At 45.0% G+C, this 20,998-nt stretch overlaps 1 protein-coding gene across 3 annotated transcripts in view; it reads left to right on the plus strand.

Annotated features, from left to right (window-relative positions):
- AK5 (adenylate kinase 5) overlaps positions 1 to 20,998 on the plus strand; it is a 220,621-nt gene that overhangs the window by 22,187 nt on the left and 177,436 nt on the right. For all 3 annotated transcript variants that reach the window (XM_078156725.1, XM_020968537.2, XM_020968539.2), the window contains exons 4-5: positions 2,837 to 3,006; positions 3,094 to 3,207. In XM_078156725.1, coding sequence (XP_078012851.1) covers positions 2,837 to 3,006; positions 3,094 to 3,207 — 284 coding nt within the window. The remainder of the gene's footprint in view (positions 1 to 2,836; positions 3,007 to 3,093; positions 3,208 to 20,998) is intronic.

Below are 20,998 nucleotides of genomic sequence, written 5' to 3' on the forward strand. Positions count from 1 at the left end.
TCATCCTGTAATAAGGAATCCACAACCCAGGCTCTAACCCTTTCAGGAAATCTGTTTCCATTTCTGTCTCTCTCTCTCTCCATCTCTCTCATTCTACAGACAAGGAAACAGAGGTACAGAGAAATTATCAACTTTCCCAGGGTCTCACAGATTGTTTGTGTCAAAGGAGGGATTTGAACTCAGGTCTTCCTGATTCCAAGCCCAGTGCACTAGCCACTGTACTATGCTACCTACTTCTATCCATTGCTCCTAGTTCTTGCCCTGTGGGGCCAAGCAGAAAAAGTCTAAACCTTTTTCCAACATGGCAGCCCTCCAGTGACTTGGAGATGGCTGTCCTGTCTCCCCGTATCTTCTCTCCTCAGACTAAACATCAATGATAGATTTAGAATAACTGGAATAGACCTTGTAGGTCAATCCTCCTTTTTTACAGATGAGAAACTGAGGCCCCAAGAGGTTCCCTGATTTGCCTGTGGCCACCGTAGAAGTTCAATGTCAGCTTTCAAACCCATGTTCTCTGCCTCCTGATTCACTCTTTCCAGTAACCCCCATTGCCCAGTGCCTCTGACCAATCCTCAGATGGCAAGACCTTGATCTTGAGAAGTGTCCTCTCTCAGCCAGCCTCCTCCATGCGCTCCTACTTCTCAGATGCACAAAAGCTGAATGCTCTCAGGTTTTCTCTTTTTCCTTCTGTCACCTTATTTTATCTTGGAGCCCTTTCACTTCCTTCCCCTAAAGTGATGCTCAGTCCCGGCCAACAGAGTTGACCTGCTTGGAACTTGGCCCCCAACACGTTTTCTCCCAGTATTCTCTTTCTGGAGGGGTTGGCCCTAATCTGCCATAGTGAAGTGATTCACATTCACACAGAGTGACCAGCAAGGTTTCCTTAGGTCAAAACATAGAGCAAAAGTCAGGAGCTTTGTTTCTGCCCATGGCTCCATCCCTGTTACCAGCGTTCCTCTAAGCCTCAGGGCACCAACAAGGAATCCCTTTAATCAAAGCATATTCAAACCCACCCACCCCAAATCAGTTCCCAAGATGTTTGTTTTTTAGTCTCCAAGGAAGGTAAAATGAGATAAAGACAACTGACCAGGAGATTAAAAGCAAGTGGTCCCAGGATTTGGGGAGCTCCCTACCCAAGTCCTACCATTTGGGGTTTTCTCGGCAAAGATACTGGAGGGATTTGCCATTGCCTTCTCCAGCTCATTTTTCAGATGAGGAAACTGAGGCAAACAGTTTCATTTAAAGTACCCTAGTCTGCTCTATAGTCCTCACACCAGTTTGAGGCACCGATATGGAAATGGCAGCATTCACTGAAGCCTCCTTGGACCCTTTGGGGATGCAAGCATTCCAGGATGGCTTGCTTCATCTAGCTAAATGCCACCTCCTTCTCCAGGAAGCCTTCTGACAGTCACTCAGACCAACCCCCAGCCCTGCCAAAGAAATTACCTCAGATTTACTTTGCAAATAATGTTAGAAGCCTGGCTGGCAACAACATACCTCTTTGCTCCTGCCTGCCACAAAGAAGGCTTTGGGAAACCCCCAGGACATGGCAAGGTGCAGGTCTGGCAGTTGGAATGTGCTGAGGCCCTAGATGGGCAACGTCGGACCTTCAAAAGACCTGCCTTCATCAACAGACCTCACCAACTGACACAGGTGTAAGGCACTACACTCGGTGCCTCCACTTCATCTCTTTAAAACCCTGAAATTAAAGGAAATGGTCAGGAATACACATGCCTCCGACTCCAACCCCAACCCTCCAACTCTCTCTCTGTCTTTCTTTCTCTCCACACACACACACACGTATATGTGTATATGTAAATATATATGTGTGTATATGTAAATTATATACATATATATATATATATACATATATATATCTATATCAGAAAAAGCTTTTGTCCTAAAACTTCAAAGCCAACACCTCCACAGGTCGACCAAGCCATGAGTGGGTGTGGCTTTATTGCCAAAATAATGTTACACTGTAGGAGAATCACCATTAGGTCTCGGGTGACCCTGAACCACAGAATGCTGTTTTGACCATTTTTTCCTGGTCAATGCTATCAAGGTTTTATTTGCTTTTTTTCTTCATTTCAAATCATGAAAGAATGACAGAAGGTTCTTTCAAATGCACTTTCTAAGTCTAGTTCATGGCTGGCAGTGAAGCCTCAGGCTCTTTTTCTTTCCTGTAATCCAGAAGGTCACAATGAGCCATCAGTGCCCTTGCCTCATCTGCACATTTGAGGTGCACTCAGAAGCACTTCCCACCACCCTGGCAATTCGGCAAACAGAGCTGCTGACTCAGTCTGGCAGCCATGGCCCAGACCCTTTCCTGGAGCCTTTTTGTGCCAGGGGCAGGCAACACAAAAAGAGGCAATGGGGCCCCTCAATCAATCAATAAGAGTTTACTAAATGCCTCTTAAGTTCCAGTCACTATGTAAAGTGCTTGGGATACAAAGACAAAAATGAAACAATCCCTGCCCTCAAGGACTATCATGAGATATACCTTCAAATTAACTTCTGAGAGGAATGCACAGGACTCCACGACACTCCCCCGGGGCCCAGGGAGAGGCTCATCTGGGAGACAGCAGAGAAGCGAACTACCCGATCACTTCCCCTGTTACCTAATTATTATTGCTAATTAAGCACCAATCTTGGGGCCTTACTGAGCTATAGAAGGAGTATATGTAATGTGATCACCCTTTACATTTCAACGCCCGGGGAAAAGGTCTAATTGCCCTACCCCAGGTGTGCCTCTTGCTGGAAGTGTTTGAAAAGTCCCGGTGACACGTTTGGCGTTGTGACAGCAGCTTCCCTGTTCTGTATTCCTTCCTAACAGGTGGCCCAGGAAGCGGGAAGGGAACTCAGAGCTTGAAAATAGCAGAGCGCTTTGGATTTGAGTACATTTCAGTGGGAGAGCTGTTAAGGAAAAGGATCCACAACACGAGCAGTAACCGGAAGTGGAGCCTCATTGCCAAGATCATCACGACTGGAGAGCTGGCCCCGCAGGTACGCAGCGCTCCGAGCCTTTGTCCGTGCGTCCCGGGCGGTCCCAGCGCCGCTCAGCCTAAGGCTCGGTTCTCGGTCTCTCTCCAGGAAACCACAATCACGGAGATAAAGCAGAAGCTGATGCAGATGCCTGACGAAGAGGGGATCGTAATCGATGGCTTTCCCCGAGACGTGGCTCAGGCGATATCGTTCGACGACCAGGTAAGGAAGCCGCTTTGCTCTGTCACGGGGTCACATCTTTCAGAAATGACAAGCAGCTTCCATCGATGAGCTCTGGTCCCTCGCTGTATGGTGCTATTGCCCCCCTAAGGGAGCACACGCTAACTTTCTTGACTTCCGTTTTCGAAAACTGAAGTATGTAAAAGAAAAATAGCTCAGGCATAACCAATGGCCAATTCACTTCTTCTTACGTAATTCAAACATCTTTCAACTTTCATCCCCAAACATTTCTCTGGTTATTTTTATCCTCTTACAATGAAAAAGAAATACACTTGTCATTAAATGTTGGGTTATCATTCTCAGAAAAATGACACGTTGCCCAAAGATTAACTATATTTTAATCACAGCATTTCTTACTCATCAAGGGCAAGTCATCTTAATTGAATTGCTAAAAATAGAAAGAGAGAGAAAAAAATTAAATCTGCAGAAATGTGTGCAGACATGGCATCTAAGTAACAGAGTTGGTAAGTTGAGCAGCAAATTTGACTGGGGCTGATCAAATATTTTTGTAACAATACAGATAAATGAGGGACTGACTTTAACTGAACTGATTGCTTGCTTGAATTGAAACAACTAGACCAATTCAAATACAAGAAATATTTAGTAAACACCAATGGAGGAGCCGAAAAGGTGACTAAGAGCTGGCCATGGCCCTCAGGGAGCTGATGGTGATTGCTCAAAGCAACAAGAATGCAGCTTCACCTGCCATTTTCTCTTGGACATAAATTCTACTGATTGGAAGGTCTAGAAAGCCATCAGAAAACTATGAAATAGTAATGGCTTGGAGTCTCTTCAGAGTTTTATTTCTGTGCAAGAAATTTCATTAATCTTATAATAGGTTACTTATATTTCCATATTGGGTGCATTGGGATAAATACCTGATTTTTGTTTCTGACTAAATTTAATGATGTGTTATATTTTATATTATAGACACTATTAAAAATGTTACACATTCAGCATTGCTGTCAAGGATCTTGCCTTTCAAAAGCAAAGCATGACAGAGTGTTTTTAATCTCTTGGAGACATAATGAGAACTTCTGTTCCTCATATTCCAAGAACTATGATATTAACAGATTTTCACATCTCAGTGGACCCAGGGTAGCATGAGTGGGTGTACACCATTTACCAGGGCAGATTACAGCCACCCACACCCTCTCATCATCTGCAGCTCTTGTCCATAGCCTCCCATAAACCCCCCATAAAGGCTCTATCCCCAATTCCAGAGGGCTTCCTCTAGGCTTTGACAACTGGGGTAGGGGACATCCATCTGTTAGCCTTGCTTTACTTGTGTGTCTGGCCCTCCTCCCATCCTGCTGCCTGTCTTTTCTTGTGCTGTCTCTAATATACTGCAGCCAGGCTTTAGGGTGGTTAAATGAAATCTAAATTGGCAGTAACATATGAGAATCAGGTAAGGGACACACTTGGGGAACCAAAAAAGGGACAAGCAGCGTTACTAGTAGGTAAGCAGCAGGGTCTCCTCCTTCTGGGGCTGCAGTATCCTGGCCCAGCTCCTTCTAGTGCCTGGTCACAGAGCTGGGCCCCGGAGAAGGCCCTCATGGCTTCCCTCTCCTAGCTGCTCCTGAGAGAAGCTGGGGGGGGGGTCTGCTTCTCTCTTGGGCGGGTTTTCTTCTCCATCCCACTCGCTGTCTCCCTCTTTGCTCTGTTTGCTCTGGCTCACCCACTCTTCTCTGCCCAAGCTCCTCTCAATGTCAGAGGCACTCTGGGCAATCTTCCTTAGGTCCTTCTTAAGCCTCCTCAGAGACTAGATCATACCAAGAAAAAGACTGTCCATCAGAAAACAGCCCCTGTCTCTCTTTGTTCCATGTCAGAGGTTAAAATGAGGGTCACACACACACATACACATATGTATGTATAAAGATATGTATATGTACATATAAGTACATGGGTGTATATGCATTTTTCTGTTTACAGGCCTGACAATAAGAATCACTGCTGGTCCCCGGGTCAGTATGCTCTCTCCTATCCTTCTCCATAAAAACTTCTCGAATGCAAACAGTCAGACTGGGGTCACTCCTGGAGGATTCTAGCTCCTTTTTCTCACATCCTTGGCCCCCTCACAGCTTACAACAAGCATGGCCAATGCCCCAAGACAAACTTGAGGTTTAGGTCCAGGCTTATCCCTGGGTCTCTCTGAAGCAGGGGGTAGAAAGGCACCAATCACGTAGGGGAGAAGTGTTTCTTTCCTACACACAAAACAAATGCTGAACACAAAAAGCTCTCTGTAGCTCATGGCGGAGAAGGCTCAAGAAAGGAGTTAATGACGTTGTTTTACATTCATGGGTCGCTGGCAGCAGTTTAAGCTAAACAAAAATCAGTGCCCACCGCTGTTGCACTCTGCTGGGAGCTGGAGACATAAAGAGGCAGGAATCAGGTATCAGGCAAAGTGTGTGTTAGGGAGTGCTTAGGACATGCCAAACACCGTACAGTCCTGCACACTCAGGATGTAACTCTAAGCACAAAAAAGACAGCACCTGCCCTAAAGGAGCTTCCATTCTAAGGGGAGAAAACAGCACCCACAAGGAAGCTTAGAAGGGGGGGGGTCAGACTGAGGGGAAGAGACACCGTCAAGGGGGCCTGAAGTCAGAAGCAGATGCAGGAGAGGAAGGAAGCCTGGTGGGCCTGGCCCATCCCTCAAATGGAGGTCTTGTGTGGTGCTCCCCAGTGGGAGAAGGAAGCTGGAAGGAGGAGGGACATTCCAGGGGGAGAAGGTGCTCAGGTGCAGAAGGACAGCTCAGGCAGAGCAGCGAGTCTTGAGAGGGAGAATCCAAGCCAGGAGGGTCTGAAGAGTGCTGCAATCTTCAGGCCCATGGAATAGGCATTATTATATTTCATCTCAGATCCAGTTAGCCCAAGCCAAAGCATCAGTTCATCTTCCTGGCCATGGGCATCTTTTCTAAGAGCATGGGAGTAGCTTCTGGGAGGTTCCTCTGAAGCAAAGCCAGCCCCAGACCTCTGGCGTTCATAAAGTGTCTTCTCTGCCTGGATCCATACACCAGGATCAGAGTTGAGTCACTTACACTTGCGCAAAGAAACAATTGCAGGAAAGGCGGCCAAAAGGCCAGGCTCAGTCTCCCCTAGCTGACTCTTCCTACACTTGTTGTCTTATGGAGCAGCTGCCATGTAGCCAGAGAGAGGGAAGGGTTCCCAGCCCTGCCTTCTGTCCCTCCAGCAAGATGTGCAAAGAGTACTCATGTGCTCTGCATGTGGAAAGACAAGAGTCCTGTGATGGAAGGTCCTGCTCAGCAACCAGAAGTGTCCCATGCCCAAAGTGTCCAAGAACTGATCTCATGCACGGGGCTGCCCAGAAGTGAGCAGGGCAGATCTGTGTATGCCCATTATATGTGTCATCCCACCAGGAGACTGTAAGCTCCGTGAGGGCAGGGACCATTTTTCCTTTTGGTTTTGGGGTATGAAAGTCATGGATTATAGTGCACTATAAGAAATGACAAAAGAGAGATTCAGAGGAACCTGGGAAGACTGATATAAGACATAGATTGGGGCATAGTATCAATTCCTCCTACAACTCCTCTCTTCTTGGGCTGAGGCTGGCTTATTCACTCCATCTGCCACCATGCTGGCAAGAGAGAGTGGTTCCCCAGATCAAAGCAGCCATGCAGGGTGATTTACTGCCCAGGTTCTAGGGAAACCCTGTTGAGGAAGATTTACTTCTCTACATGCACAGCTGTAGCTCCCAAGCCCCCACTGGTGTGATTCTCATTTACACAAATCAATAACAATGATACCATTACCTCTTAAACATGAAACACTTCCTAAACAAAATAACAGAAGTAAGACTAATCAGAATAGAAGATTTACTCAATAAAACCCAACAGTTCATCCATAAATCTGAGTCACATTTTTGTGTTGCATGAGGCATGAGGGTGGGGACCCATGATTACAGAAACCCAGCAGTGAGAAACTTGAGTAGGAAAACCCATGTTCCCAGGACAACTCAAGACTCTGGACTCAAGCCTGGGTGTCACTGGTCTCTTTTAGGGCATGGCCTGCACCATGTTTCTCCTCCTCATGTTCTGAACTTCTTTCTACTGCTGAGGGAAACTACTTATCCATCATTCTCAGGCCATGGAAGGAGTAGTGAATTAACATGAGTCACTCTCACAGCCACCTTGAACCCTGCTTCTGCAGAGCTTCCCAGATCTGCTCTAAAGGTTTCAAGTTGTTTCTCCTCTTGAGCCATTAAGAGCAGTAAAGGTCAACATAGACAAGCAGAGTTCCTTTCAAACTTGAGCTGTACTAGAGAACAAGGCAGCCCCGACCCCAGCTCTATTCCCACGGCAGAGAACTGTCCTTTCCTCCAATAAGCTCTCTCAAATAGCAGAGCTTTGCTGTAATCAGATCAGTTCCCCACATCAGTGGGAGCCCTTCTCTCTCAGCTCTCCTTCAGCTCCAGCTCCAAGAATTCTGGATTCTGGATCCATTTCTCTCATCTTTCTCCTGTACTTGGTTCCTTTGGACCCTAACTCCTGATCTACTGCCTCACATTAGAGCACTCTCACTGAGACGAAGAAACCCCAGATATACACTTTGGTCACATAGAACGCAAATAAGTATTGTACAATATCTCTTATCCTAAAACAGGTCTTTGATTTGGAGTTTCCAGAAATAAATTCCAAAATCCTGAAAAGAATGATAGTCATGTTAGCTGTTGGGGAACAATGTACTGCAGCCCTTGGTGCGTACAGCTGCCTTAGAGAGAGGCTGTTCTCTTGCTGGTCCTCTCAGAATTTTTACCTGAAGTGTTGCTTTTCTCTACATTCCACAAAAGTTTCTTTTTCTGCCTCTCCCAGCAAATAAAATGTACAGATAAGAAAGGGGCAGTACCTTATGTCTGGATTAACTGGTGTAGGGTGATGTAAGCAGAAGGGGAGGACAGTTTAAGCAATGACCCCAGTGAACAAGAAAACAGCTTTGAAATCAGTGCAGTGATGGTCCTGACTGCAGCTTGCCCGTGTCTTGTCAGAGAGGCACGCATTTGGAGGTGCAGAAGGAGACCTACATTTTCAGACAGGAACAACGTGTAAATTTATTTTGCTTAACTCCACTTGTTACTTAAAGGGAGGCTTTGGGTTTTTTTGGTGGGATATAGAATTGTGATGGAGAGAAGGAAAGTGGAAATGAAGAGTGATAGCAACACAAAAAATAAAGAAGCATTGTTAAAATATGCAGAAAGAAGTTGAGAAGGGGACCCAGACAAGCAAGGCATTGTTGTACGAGTGTGTTAAAATGAAAAAACAAGCTGTGTATAATTTGAGATTCATGGTTTCACATACACCTTTTTCTAGTTTTTGAATATGGAAATGTTCATGTTGGTTGATGCTTGTCAAGTTCATATTAAAAAGAAAAAAATCTGTAAGATATATAACCATTAAAGAAAAGCAACACAATGTCCTGCCCTCAGAAGGCTTGCAGTCTAGTCGGGGAGAGGTGATTATAACGGGTACATGAGTGACTAGTATAGGAGAAGTGGGGTAGATGGACAAGAAATTGTCAGGGAGGCGGGATTACATCCGCTGGTTGGATCAGGTGGGTGCTCGAGTTAGACCTTACAGGAAGGACTAGATTTAAATGGTTCTGTGAGTGTTTCTGTTGGGATGAGTGGGGTGAGGGGACACAGTTCAAAGCATAGGGAATGAAGTGCTGGGAGGCAGGAAGAGATTAGGGCAAGATCAATAACCATTAGTGTCATTTGGCCCCAGCTGGGAACCTGAAAGGAAGCAGTGAAAAAATGAGGCTTGATTGTGGAGGGTCTGAAAAGCCTGGCCCAGGAACTTGTCTTTTATCCTGGAAACAATAGGGAGCCACTGACTATTTCTGAGCAAGAGAATGATTAAGTGTGCCCAGGCAGTAAAGCTATTATTATGGCAGCTGTGTAAAGGCTACTTTGGAGAGGAGAAAGGCTCAGACAAGGAGCCTGGCCAAGAGACTCTCCCACTGGCTCAGACAAGATGAGGCAAGGTTCTGAACAAACTGGGGTCAGGGACGTGGTGACCTTTCACCCAAAAGTTGGCATGGTGCTTTGAGAGCGAGACTCTACTCTTTGAAAGGGCTTGTCTTCGGGGAGTAGACAACTCTGTGAGTCCATTGGGAGAGATCTATGAATACCGACGAAATAGGGGACTGGGGGGCCGGTTAGGGTGGAAGCAATCAGTCGTGGTTTGTGTGTGTGTGTGTGTGTGTGTGTTGGGAATCTCCCAGGGAGGAAAGTCCCTCCACCAGCACAGGCTGAGAGATTATGACTCCCTTGATCCAGTAGTCAGCGGCTCAGTCTCTGGGGCCAGGCCACTACACTCCACCAGGATCACCCCTGTACCAGGGAAACAAATCGGAAGAAATAGTTTGGTGAAGACTGGGGGCTTGTCACTAAGGATGGGAGCCTGAAAGAACAAGAGCCAGAAGATCTGCTTTCAAATTCTGCCTCCGATACTTACATCCTCAGTGATCTTAGCAAGTCATTTCTTCTTAATCATTATTTATTCAGTCCTTTGTTGCTAATTAGTAAAATTAGGGAATGAGGTCTAGGCTGGTCTCTTCCAGCCCCATGTCTATGATCCCAGGGAAGCACCCAAATCCTGCCCCAAAGAGAGCTTCTCCTTGGAACTTCAGCTAAGCGAGAAGATGGTTTAAAGTGGACATCACCGGGCCCTAGCTAGAAGTTCTGAACATGGTGAGGGTCACAGGGCTATCTGTGACAAGGCCCTCAATGGCACTTTCAAAGTCTGTGCTTTCTCTTGCAGAAGAAGCCAAGGAATGGATAATGAATTCCCCAAATCTTCATTTCTTATCATTTTAGATGTCAGAATTCAAAGTAATCTAGTAACATCTAGATCTTTGAGAGGATGAGTCATTTGTAAAAAAGATTTGAATTTAATATGTTGTTAGGTGACTTCAGGTTGCCACCATTCGGAGAAGTTTGTTGAATTCATCCTCAGATTGAAGGGAAAAGAAAAGGATGGTGTGGGCATCTCAGATTATAGGAGAGGCATCTCTGACGTAATACACAGACAAGACATTTATGTTTCCTACTCATCCCTGGCCAGCTTGTGCCTTCTCTCCCTCCCCCATCCCACCCGTCAGAGTTCTACTGTTCAGAGAAGTCGCAGACAGACAGCCTCTTTTCTGAGCTGACTCATTAGCTGAGCTGTTTGCCCTCAAAGGGCTGAATAGCTCCTTAAAAATGTCTATGTAGAGATTTGAAAGAGGCCAGATGGGGATTGTTGTTGTCCAGTCATGTCCAACTCTGTGAGCCATTTGGGTTTTCTTGGCAGAGATGCTGGAGTGGTTTGCCATTTCCTTTGCCAGCTCTTTTTACAGATGAGGAAACTGAGGCAAACAGGGTAAAGTGACTTGCCCAGGGTCACACAACTAATAAGTGTCTGAGGCCAGATTTTAACTCCTGACTGCAGGCCTGGTGCTCTACCCACTGCACCACCTAGCTGCCCTCGATGGGGATTAGAGAGATTCATTTGATGTGGTAGATAGAGTGTTCAATGCCCACTTCTAAAGCTTATGAGTTGTGTGACCATTTAACCTCTCCGAGCCTCAATTTCCTTATATATAAAATTAGTGAGTTGAAAGAAATGGCCTCTCAAGTCATTTTTTAGTTCTTTTTTTAAAAAAAATTTAGTTCTTAATGTATCACCTCATAATTATGAAGACCTATTATAATTTATTAACTTATTATAAGTGAGGCACTATGCAGGGTTCCCTGGATACAAAGATAAAGAAATGCATATTTCCACCCCTGCTTTCCTGGAGCTTAGTTAAATAATTAATTGTGCTGGTCTTTTTTCAATGAATGGATCATAAATTCTGTTAGGATTGCAGATGGGGAGGAGATAAAGTCCCATTCTGAGAGTGTTTGTCTTGAGCCTTCTGGAAGGGGAAGCCGTGCAGTGGAAGTTTGATCAGGGGAACTTTATTAACTGGATTTTACAGGGAGGTTTAGCCTTTGTTTGGGATTTGGGGAAGGCAGAGCAGCACGAGAGTCAGGGTGCTGGGTGGAACAACTAAGCACCTGCTGTGTGTCGGGCACTGTGCTAAGTACTTTATAACATGATCTTATTTGGTCCTTATAACAACCCTGGGATGTAGGTACATTTTTATCCCCATTTTATAGGTAAAGAAACTTAGACAGACAGAGGTTAAATGACTTGCCTAGGGCCATACAGTTAGTAAGAGTTTGAGGGTGGATTTGAACTCAAGCCCTCCTCACACTAAGCACAATGCTCTAGCCATGGCACCCCTGAGTTTCAAGTTGGGTCTGCCACCTACTACCCAGATGGTTTTGGATAATTCAATGAGAGACTCTATGCCTCAGTTTCCTCATCTATAAAGTGAAAGGACTCAGAGTCTTGGAGTTCAAAATCTATGATGATCTGATCCCATTATCATGTCTTCTTGTGATTACATCTTCCTATTAGAGCCTCCTATGGAGGCTAGGGACACATCTCCTTGGGAGGATTAAGGATATCTCCTGGGGTCAGTCCATTTTTGCCTTCTTCAGGCACTATGGCTTAGTAATCAACAATGAATTGGTTGGCTCAGGTCTGTTATAGAGTGGAGCTGCCCCTTTGTGTGATGCCTAGAAAATGGCCTTTAGGGAGTCAAACATTTCAAAGAGACCCAGCCTTATGACCCTTGAGGGGAAAGCCCATGGCCGTCCATGACCTCTACCCACATCCTCAGTACCTTCAAAGGGTAACCTTAGAGCAGAGGGTGTGGCAGTTGAAGACACTGTCTGTCACCTGTGAGACCAAGAGGCAGTGGCAGGAGCAGGTGCCCCAGGTGAGGATGAATTGGCATGTCACAGCCCCCGCCTCCTGGATTCAGCTGTGGACTGAGGCAGTGGGGGAATCTCTCCGCCTGAGGATGGTGGCCTCACCGCCTGCATGGTCCAGATTCCTGAATCTCCCCTTTGGGGACAACTATTGAGAGTTCCTCATGCCAAGGCTTCTGGAGAGGTAGCCAGAATTCCTGGCCTGGGGATCATCCCTGTGGCCTTGAGTTTGAGTAAGAAAAACAGCACAGAGCCATGGTACCAAGGAGGAGGAATCTCTACTTTGTCCTCTACTGATGGGGAGTGGCAAAGTCATGAGGAGGGGTCATCCCTGCAGCAGGTCCAGCTTCGTTTTCATTCTGAAGGGGCTCCAAACCCTCAACATGGCCCCATGAGTCTGGAGACCTCTGATGGTCCCTGTAATGCATAGAAGACTCATCAAAATGTTGTGGGGAGGGGGGCGGCTTTCTAGTAACCCTAGACTAGTTTAATTCTCTAATTTAATTTAATTTTAGTTAAATTCTTTTTTAAATTTAATTAAACTTGTTTGTTGGTAAAATGGGATAATAATAGCACCTACCTTAGGAGGCTGTTACAAGATTCAAACAGATAGCCTATAAAAAATTGTGAACTCTAAAGCTCTCTGTAAATGTTGGCTGCTATAATTAGGATGATTTCTCTTAAAAGACAAATCCATTCCATGAGACCATGCTAAGAATAGGGAGGGCTCTGCAGGTCCCTGGGGAGAAGGTGGGTCTTTCCAGAGAGAAAAGAAAATCATAGGAATTGTCCTTGGTGTTTTCTGCGTTTTATGTGGGATGAAATCCAGACTTCCCTGTGCCTGAGAGGGATGGTTACCTCGGCTGGTCAGGTGAGAACCACAGCGCATTTAACCCTCATATGTGGAGATGGAGGTTTCCAGAGAACTCTGGTCAGGGGCCATGATGTGTTTCCCCCAAGCTGGATCTGGCCCAGGAGCCAGGAGGTAGAGCTCAGCATCATGCTTGCCGTGCAAATACTGGATTTTATACCTATATTCATATATGCACATGCATAGACATATGCATATATGCGGAGAGTTTAGTTCTATCTTATTTCAAAAGGCACTGTCAGTGTGAGAAGGGAGACTGTCATAATCCCTCCACATTCAGTGTGGGGATAACTCCAGCCATGGATGCTTCTCAGGCCATAGAATAATGGCTAACAGATCGTCTCCTGCTTTTCTCTTCTCCCGAGAGTTATAGAACCTCAGCATTACCATTGGAAAGACGCTCAGAACACAAAAAGGAAGAAAGTGAAGGGGCCATCTAAAGACTGGAGTGCTACTCCGCAGGTCGGGCTCTGGGAACTCAGACCATCACATAATAATAGCTAACATTAAAATAAAACATGCGCAAAAGAGGCAGAGAAGGTCACCAAGCCAAGGAGCCTCAGAGACAGCCTTGGAGACAGAAGCCCAGAGTGAACCGAGGCTGGGAAAAAGATGGCAAAAAGGGCTTTAAAAAATGAATATTAAGGGAATTCAGAGACGAATAAGGAAGGATAAATCACTGCAGTGCTCAGCACAAGATGGCATTGCACCAACAGAAAATTGGGAAGTAAAAAGCTCTCTGTTTCCTCCTTTGGCTCAGACTTCATGAAGGAGAATGTTCTTTAGACCAGAGGGAATGGAGGCCCAAAGCACACAAGAAGATAGTAAAAGGGGGCTCCGAGTACTTCCAACAAAGCAGGCCTCCAGGCCCGGACTGATTTCATCCTCGGCTGGTAAAATGGCACACAGATGTGATTGTAGAACAATCTTCAATAATCTTTGAGAAAGGATGGAGAAGGGGGAAGGTTCCAGAAGATTGGGCCAGGCACATGGTGTCCCAATTTTCCAAAAGGTAAATACTGAAAACTACAGACTAATGACATCGGTGTCAATGTCTGACAAGATTCAAGGACAAATTTTTTGAAGGATGATTTGTGAGCACTCAGAAGAAAGTGGCAATCAAGAAAGGCCATTGTGGGTTCACTATGAACAATCATACCATAGCAGCCTTGTTTCCTTTTTTGATAGTGACTAGGCTGGCAGATGAGAGGAATGTCGTAGAAATGGTATGTGCTGATTTCATCAAGGCCTGTGGCTCTCACAATATCCTTTTGTCAAGATTGAAAAGTGTGGCCTGGCTGATCACAGAATAAGGTGGATTCTGAGCTGATTTCGCAGTCCAAACAGCATGTCATTGTTGTCTTAATGACATCCTGGAAGATTCTGTTTAGCATTTTTACCTAATTTTGGGGTGAAGAGAGAAAGCATATTTATCATTTTGGGGAGGGGGCAGGGAACTAAATTGGAAGTAGTCCATACTTTGGGTGACAGAATCAGGATTAAGAAAGATTTCAATTGGCCAAAATGATGGGCTGAAATCAGTCTAGCTGGACCAGATGACAACTTCTAAACTTAGGTTCAAAAATGAGGATGGGATGGGGGAGCTCTGACTTGGCAGCGATTCATGTGATATATAAGGATACTGGACCACAGTGTAATTATAACTGACTCCCCGAAATGAAAATATTTAACTAGAGACTGGGTGTTCCTTTATCTGGGATGGCATTGAGAAGGTTCTAACACTCGGGAAGCTGGACTCAATGGTCTCTCTCAAGCCCTTTCCAGCTCTAAGAGCTGTGATTGTCTGATAAGATTCTTTGAATATTGTTTTCAGAATCTTTGGGGCAGAAGGCAGGGTGCCATGGCCAATTAAAGACATGATAGAAAAGGAGTAACCTAAATCAAGAGGCTTATTCCCATTCTTGGTGTATAATTCATGTCAAAGAGCGAACTGATTTGGACCAAAGCTTATGAATTTTATTTGTCACTCATAAGGAAGGAAAGCTGTTAAAGCTAAATGAATGAGGTTGTTCTAAGCTTGATTATTTTAATACCAAAGATTAAGAAGTGTGTGGAGGTTTCCTAGGAGCTACTTACTCAAGAGTTTATTGAAGTTAGTTCAGTTATAAGCTTAAATGGCAAACTTTACTCAGAAGGTTGTAGTAGGTCATTGCCAGTCCTTGGTATGCAAGAGTTTAAAGATCTGTGGAGGTTTGATTCAATTTAACCAAAATGTATTAAGGGCCTCCTATGTGCAAGGCACTGTGATAGGCCTTAAGGAGACAAGAAAAGAAAAAGAAAATCCCTCCATGTTCAACGAATGTAGAGTCTACAATAGATAAATCAATAAGTAAAGTACATGCTTCATGATTTCAAGGAGACAGAACTAACCATTGTTGGGACAGGGATCAGGATCGGGGTCAGGACCTCCCTCATGGCAGGGGCAGGTGGTGGCATCTGGACCTGAAGACTTTCAAGGAGGTCTTCCTCCCATGGTCATGACAGTCCTTGTAGCAGCTAAATGCTGCTGGAGAAAGTCCCCAAATCGTGTTGACTGGGTCCACCAGAAATTCCTACTGCCTGACCTCAACTGGCCCCTCAGTGCAACAAGGTGATCCTTTTCTTCATCTCTGGTTGACTTCTTGTCCCAAGGCAGCCGTCCCCAACCTCCCCTTTCCTCCACTGCACTCCTGCAGCCGCATCCCTTTCAGCAAATAACCACCTGTTTCACTAAGGAGATTGCCCCTCTCATCTGTGAGCTCCTTCCCTCATCACTGTCCTCCATGTTTCTGCCTCTTCACCTAGCCCTGTCTTTGGTCACTCCCAGAGGATAAGGCTGCCCCTTTCCTCAGCAAATCTGACTTGGGCCTTCCAACCATCCCCTCCTGTCTCCTTTGGAGAATGCTTCTTTGACCATTCCTCTCTGTCCATCTGTGATCTCCTCCCTAATAGGTCATCTATACTGCCCATGAACATGTTCAGGTCTATCCTTCACTTCACCTTGCCATCCCTCACAATAGCTTCCTCTATCTCCCCTCACTTCCACTGCTGCACTTCTAGAAAGAGTGGTCTATTCTCTGCCACTGCTTCCCTGAAACGCCTTACAATCTGACTGCTGGCCCTATGACGTTGTTGAAGGCGCTCTCTGTGAGGTCACCCATGATCTCTTACTGCTCAGTCTGCGCCCTTTTCTTGGGACTCACCTTCCTTGACCTCTCTGCAGCCTCCAGCATTATTCAATGCTCCTTAACACCCTCTCTTCCATGACTTCCATAGCACATTTTTCTCCTGGTTTCCCTCCTATGTGACTGATCTTTCTCAGATTTCTTCCCTGATTTATTTTCCCCCTTCTTCCAAGGTGTGGGCATCTTCACAAGCCTCTTTTCTAGACCCTCTTTTTCCTCTACATTCTTTCATGGTGACCATATGTACTCCTGTAGTTTTAATGGTCATCTCCATAAGGATGAACCCCAAGTCTATATTTAGGGTTCTATCTCCGCTAGGCTACTGTTTCACATTGCTAATTGCTTAGTAGGCATTTCCATCTGGATGGGCTCAAGGTCAATGTGTCCCAAACTGGACTCACTCCCCCAACCATTCCCTCCTCACAATTTTATTTCTGTTAATGCCACCACCACCATTCTCCCAATCACTCCAGCATCACCACTGACTCTTCCCTCTCCCCTACATTCAGGGACTTACTAAGTCCTTCCCAATGTCTCTCACATCTATCTCCTTCTCTCTGCTTCCATCCTCTTGCCTTTCCAATGGACCCCTTTACACTGCTACCAAAATAATCTTGCCAAAGCCCAGGTCCAACCATCTTATTCTCCTTCTAAAAAATTATCAGTGGTTGCCTTCTGTCATTAGGATAAAATATCATGTCTTCAGCTTAGAATTTACGGACGTCTGCAGTCTGGCTCTAACTTCCTTCTCCAGCCTCTTTCTCTTGTTTACCCTTCCTTGTTCTCCATTTTAGCCAGAGCAGACTGCTGACTGTTCCTCAGACTCTTCCAACCATGCAGCCCCTCTTCATCCCTCCCTGTCAGAATCCTTTTCTTTCCAGGCTTAGCTTCAGTGTCACCTCCTCTCTGATGCTGTTTCCATCCCTTCCAGGGATAGTCACCATCACACATGATGGCATCATATGCTTATCTGTGCACAGGTAGTGATCCTTCCAGGAGAGCAAAAACTTTTTGTGGGCAAGAGCTGCAGCATTTTTGTCTGTATATCCCCAGTGTCTGACATAATGCCTTGCATATACATATTTATTTATTTTGCCAACCTATGATTTCATTGGTATAGCAGAGGGTCAGACATAACCACCCATGAGCCAAAATGCAGCCTGATGAAAATGGAGTTGGGAAATATTTAACAAGATAAGTAAAAACATGGTAGAACATAGATATGTTACTATGTGGTTTTCTAAGTCAATATGTGAACTACATGGATCCTTCTGTGCAGTTTAGTGGCACTGGTGAATGGAGCTCCTGTAAGGAAGTTTCCTCCACAAAGGCAGATATGCAACAAGAGCCTTTGCTGTCCAGGGCACTGAAGGGTCACATCCTGGAAGGTCTTCCTCACTCCAAGGCCTTCTTTCTATCTGTTAGGCCACATCACCTTGCACACAGTAGGTGATTAATCAATGTTGGTTAAATTGAATTGAATAGTTTCTCCAACTAAATTATAAACTTCTTGCAGACATACACTGCCTCATTTTTCTTTGTATTTTCCACCGCTTTGCACATAGTGGGTCCTCAATTTAAAAAATAAATTTTTTTGACTGAACTAAGTATGTGATGGTTTGTGCCCAAGAGTAGGTAACAGCAAGCTTTCCCAGCTTTTAATCCTTTTCTGATCGGTGATGCTGATTCACTTAGATACATATTGCTGAGCTGCTTTAATTTCCAAGCCCAATTCCCTTGATGTCTATAACAGAAAAGGCCAGATCCTTGAGAAAATGCAGACTCGACTGCAATTTTAGGCTCCTCAATAGTTGCTAAAATATAAATTCCAATTAAAAGGGCTGTTGTCTGCAATGCTGCTCTCCTCAGGTTCAGTGAAGAGCAGCCCTGTGAGTTAGCCTCACTGTATGCACATTATCATTTTCCTCGGTATATGTATGTGTGTGTGGCTATAACAACTGGAAAAATCGAACAGAAAATGGAAAAAGCTGAACTTAGAAAATGGACAAATTGGGGAGGGGATTATTCACAGCATAACAAAGGGGATTCTTCACTTCACAGAGTCCCACTACAGGGTTCTTTTCAATCAGAGGCTTTTTACCTAGGATATGAGGACCTCCCTTGGGTTTAAGGATAGACTTCAGGAGGTCTGAGAACTTAGATAAGAAAGAAAAAAAGATCTTTTTTTCACTAATTTCTAGTTTCCTTTTCAATCCTTCAGATTTTATTTTATGCATTTAAAAATGTTATTCTAAAAAGGGAGTCCAAAGGGGCCACCAGATTGACTGCCCAAGGGGTCTATGACACATGAAATGCTAAGAACCCCACTTTAAATCTACTACTCATGCAATTCATATTGCCAAGGCAAATATTTCTAAAAATATTGATTTGTGAGAAGAATGATTATATATAAAAACACATTAGTAGAATAGAATAATGGAGGGACAGTGACTTGTCAAGGACTGATTCTCTCTGACTGCCATCAAATACATTGAGCAGCACAAAAGAATAACAGTAGTATTTATAAATATTTATTTATAAATAGTAAAATATATTATGTGGGGCTTTAAGGCATGTAAAATGCTTTACATATGCTCTCTCATTTTATCATCACAACAGCCTGGGAGGCGGGTGCTGCACAGATTGCCACACCCATTTATAGGGGAGGTGACCTCTGAAATTTGCACCTGTTGTTTCCAAGACTTCCCTTTGAGACCAAGAAGGGTCAGTCTACTCTTCTTCCACATGACTGACCTTCACATACATGAAGGCAGTTCCATTTCCTTCCTGAGTCTCTTCTGTTTCAGACCAAATACCCACACTTCCTTAATTCGGTCTCATAGAGCACAAGGAGATGCAGACCATTTGTGTCTGACTTGTGGTAGAGCCTCCCAAGCTCCTACTGGTCTGATTGGCCATAGCCAGACACGCTGAACCTTGACCTCGACACCATGATGTCATTTGGGTCCTCTTAGAGCACAAAGGACAACAACCAATCAGTAGAGCCTGAGGATGGGTCCCTTCACTTGTCTGGTTGTCTTTATCTGGATAACCATTCATCTCTGACACTTTTCAAAGCTCAACTTAAAGGCCTCAGAAGCTTAAGGTATCCACCAGCCATCAGTCTGGTGATCTGTCCATCCTGGACCTCTTCTTTCAGTATCCAATAGGTCAACCTGGGAGATAAATGGGATCATTTGAACATGGCCACTGGAGGCGTCTGTGGTTGCCCTTCAGACCCAGAACCAGCTGTCAGAATGGCTCGCACAAGGCAAGAGAGAAGTTCCCATTGGTGTCTGGCTCCTGGAAACCAAGAAATAGTTCAGGGGCGTGATCCTGAGCAGGAGTTCTCAATTTTTTTTGTTTCATTGATGCCTTTGGCAGCCTGGTGAAGCCAATGGATCCCTTCTCAGAATTATGTTTGTTGCTTATATTCATGATCAAAGAAAATGCTAGATTTCAAGTAGAGGTCAGTGAAAATAAAGATACAATGTTTCCCATCCATGTTCACAGACTCCCTGAAATCTCTCCATGGGCCCCGTCTACGGATTCCAGGTTAAGGACTCCTGATCCAGAAGAATAAGTCGAACAATTTCAATACCATTTTCACTGAACAAATTCGTTTTAACCACCTGTTATGCGTAATGTACTATGGTAGGCACTGAGAATGCAAAGAGGAAATGACAGAAATAAGTCTTCAAGGATTTTACAATCTAATAGAACATATAAGATACTCATACAAATATCTATGGCACACATTGGAAGACAATGCAAAGGAAAGATACATGAAAGCGCTTGGAGAAATCTGAAGAGGGAGTAGCTGAGCTGATTAGGGAAGGCTTCATGGAAGAGGTGGCTTTTTGGAGAGACTTCAAGAAACCAAAAGAGAAGGGAGATGTTGGAGGGGGAAAATCCATCCCAGTATAGATGGAGGATCAAAGACATGGAAGAAAGAGGAGCAGGAGCTGGGAAACAGCCCATTTTCTAGGATGAAGTGATGTGATGTAAATGAAGCGATATGAAATAAGGCTAGAAAAGTAAGCTGCATCCAGATTTCAGACAGCATTGAGTAGTAAGCAACTGTTGGTACTTTGTTAGGCAATGAGAAGCCAGATTTTTGAGCCTGAGAGGAAAGAGTACAGAGCAGCACATTAAAGGAGGTCACTGGAGAGGGGGAAGGCAAGGTAGATTGGGGATAGATGGTGGGAAAAACTGAAGATCAGCCAGCCCAGTTGGAAGGTCGTGGGTGACTGACCCAGCATGAAGGCTGTGCCAGCAGGATTTAGAGATGTTGGGGAAGTGATAGAAACAACAAGGCTGAGCAAATAACTGGATGGGGGCAGGGTAGTAGGGAGCAAAACCAACCAAAGACAACTGGTCACAGGATCACAGAGTTGAAAAGATGGTCACTCAGTGACCATCGAATCCAACCCATGCACGAAAAGAACTTCCACCCCCATCTCAGAGCCTCTTTTTGAAGGGCTCCTAGAAGGGGGAGCTCACTGCTTCTCAAGGAAGCCCATTCCACCTTTGAGCAGCTGTCATTATTAGGAAGTTTTCTGGACATTGAGCCTAACTCAGCTTTTCTTCCAACTTCGTCTCTTTACTTCTGGCCCCTCCCTGGGCCAATCAGAGCAAGTTACTCTTCCTACGCATGATGGTCTCATGTCCTCCCTGAGTCTTCTTTTCTCCAGGCCAAACATGCCTAGTTCTTTCAATCCCCCTCCCATGTCATGGACTCTGGGCCCTGAGCCATCCTTGTTGGAGGAAGGAGACAAGGGGCTGGGAAACAGCCCTTTTGGGTGAGAATGTGGAGCCCAGGACTCTCCAACTCAGCGTTTCTGTGATTCGTCCCTAAGTGCTACAGGGTGATTTGTTTCCTGTAGCTGGGTCTCTTGG

Source organism: Phascolarctos cinereus, unplaced genomic scaffold, assembly GCF_003287225.1.
Source record: "Phascolarctos cinereus isolate Bilbo 61053 unplaced genomic scaffold, phaCin_HiC Scaffold_5;HRSCAF=322, whole genome shotgun sequence".
NCBI lineage: Eukaryota > Metazoa > Chordata > Mammalia > Diprotodontia > Phascolarctidae > Phascolarctos > Phascolarctos cinereus.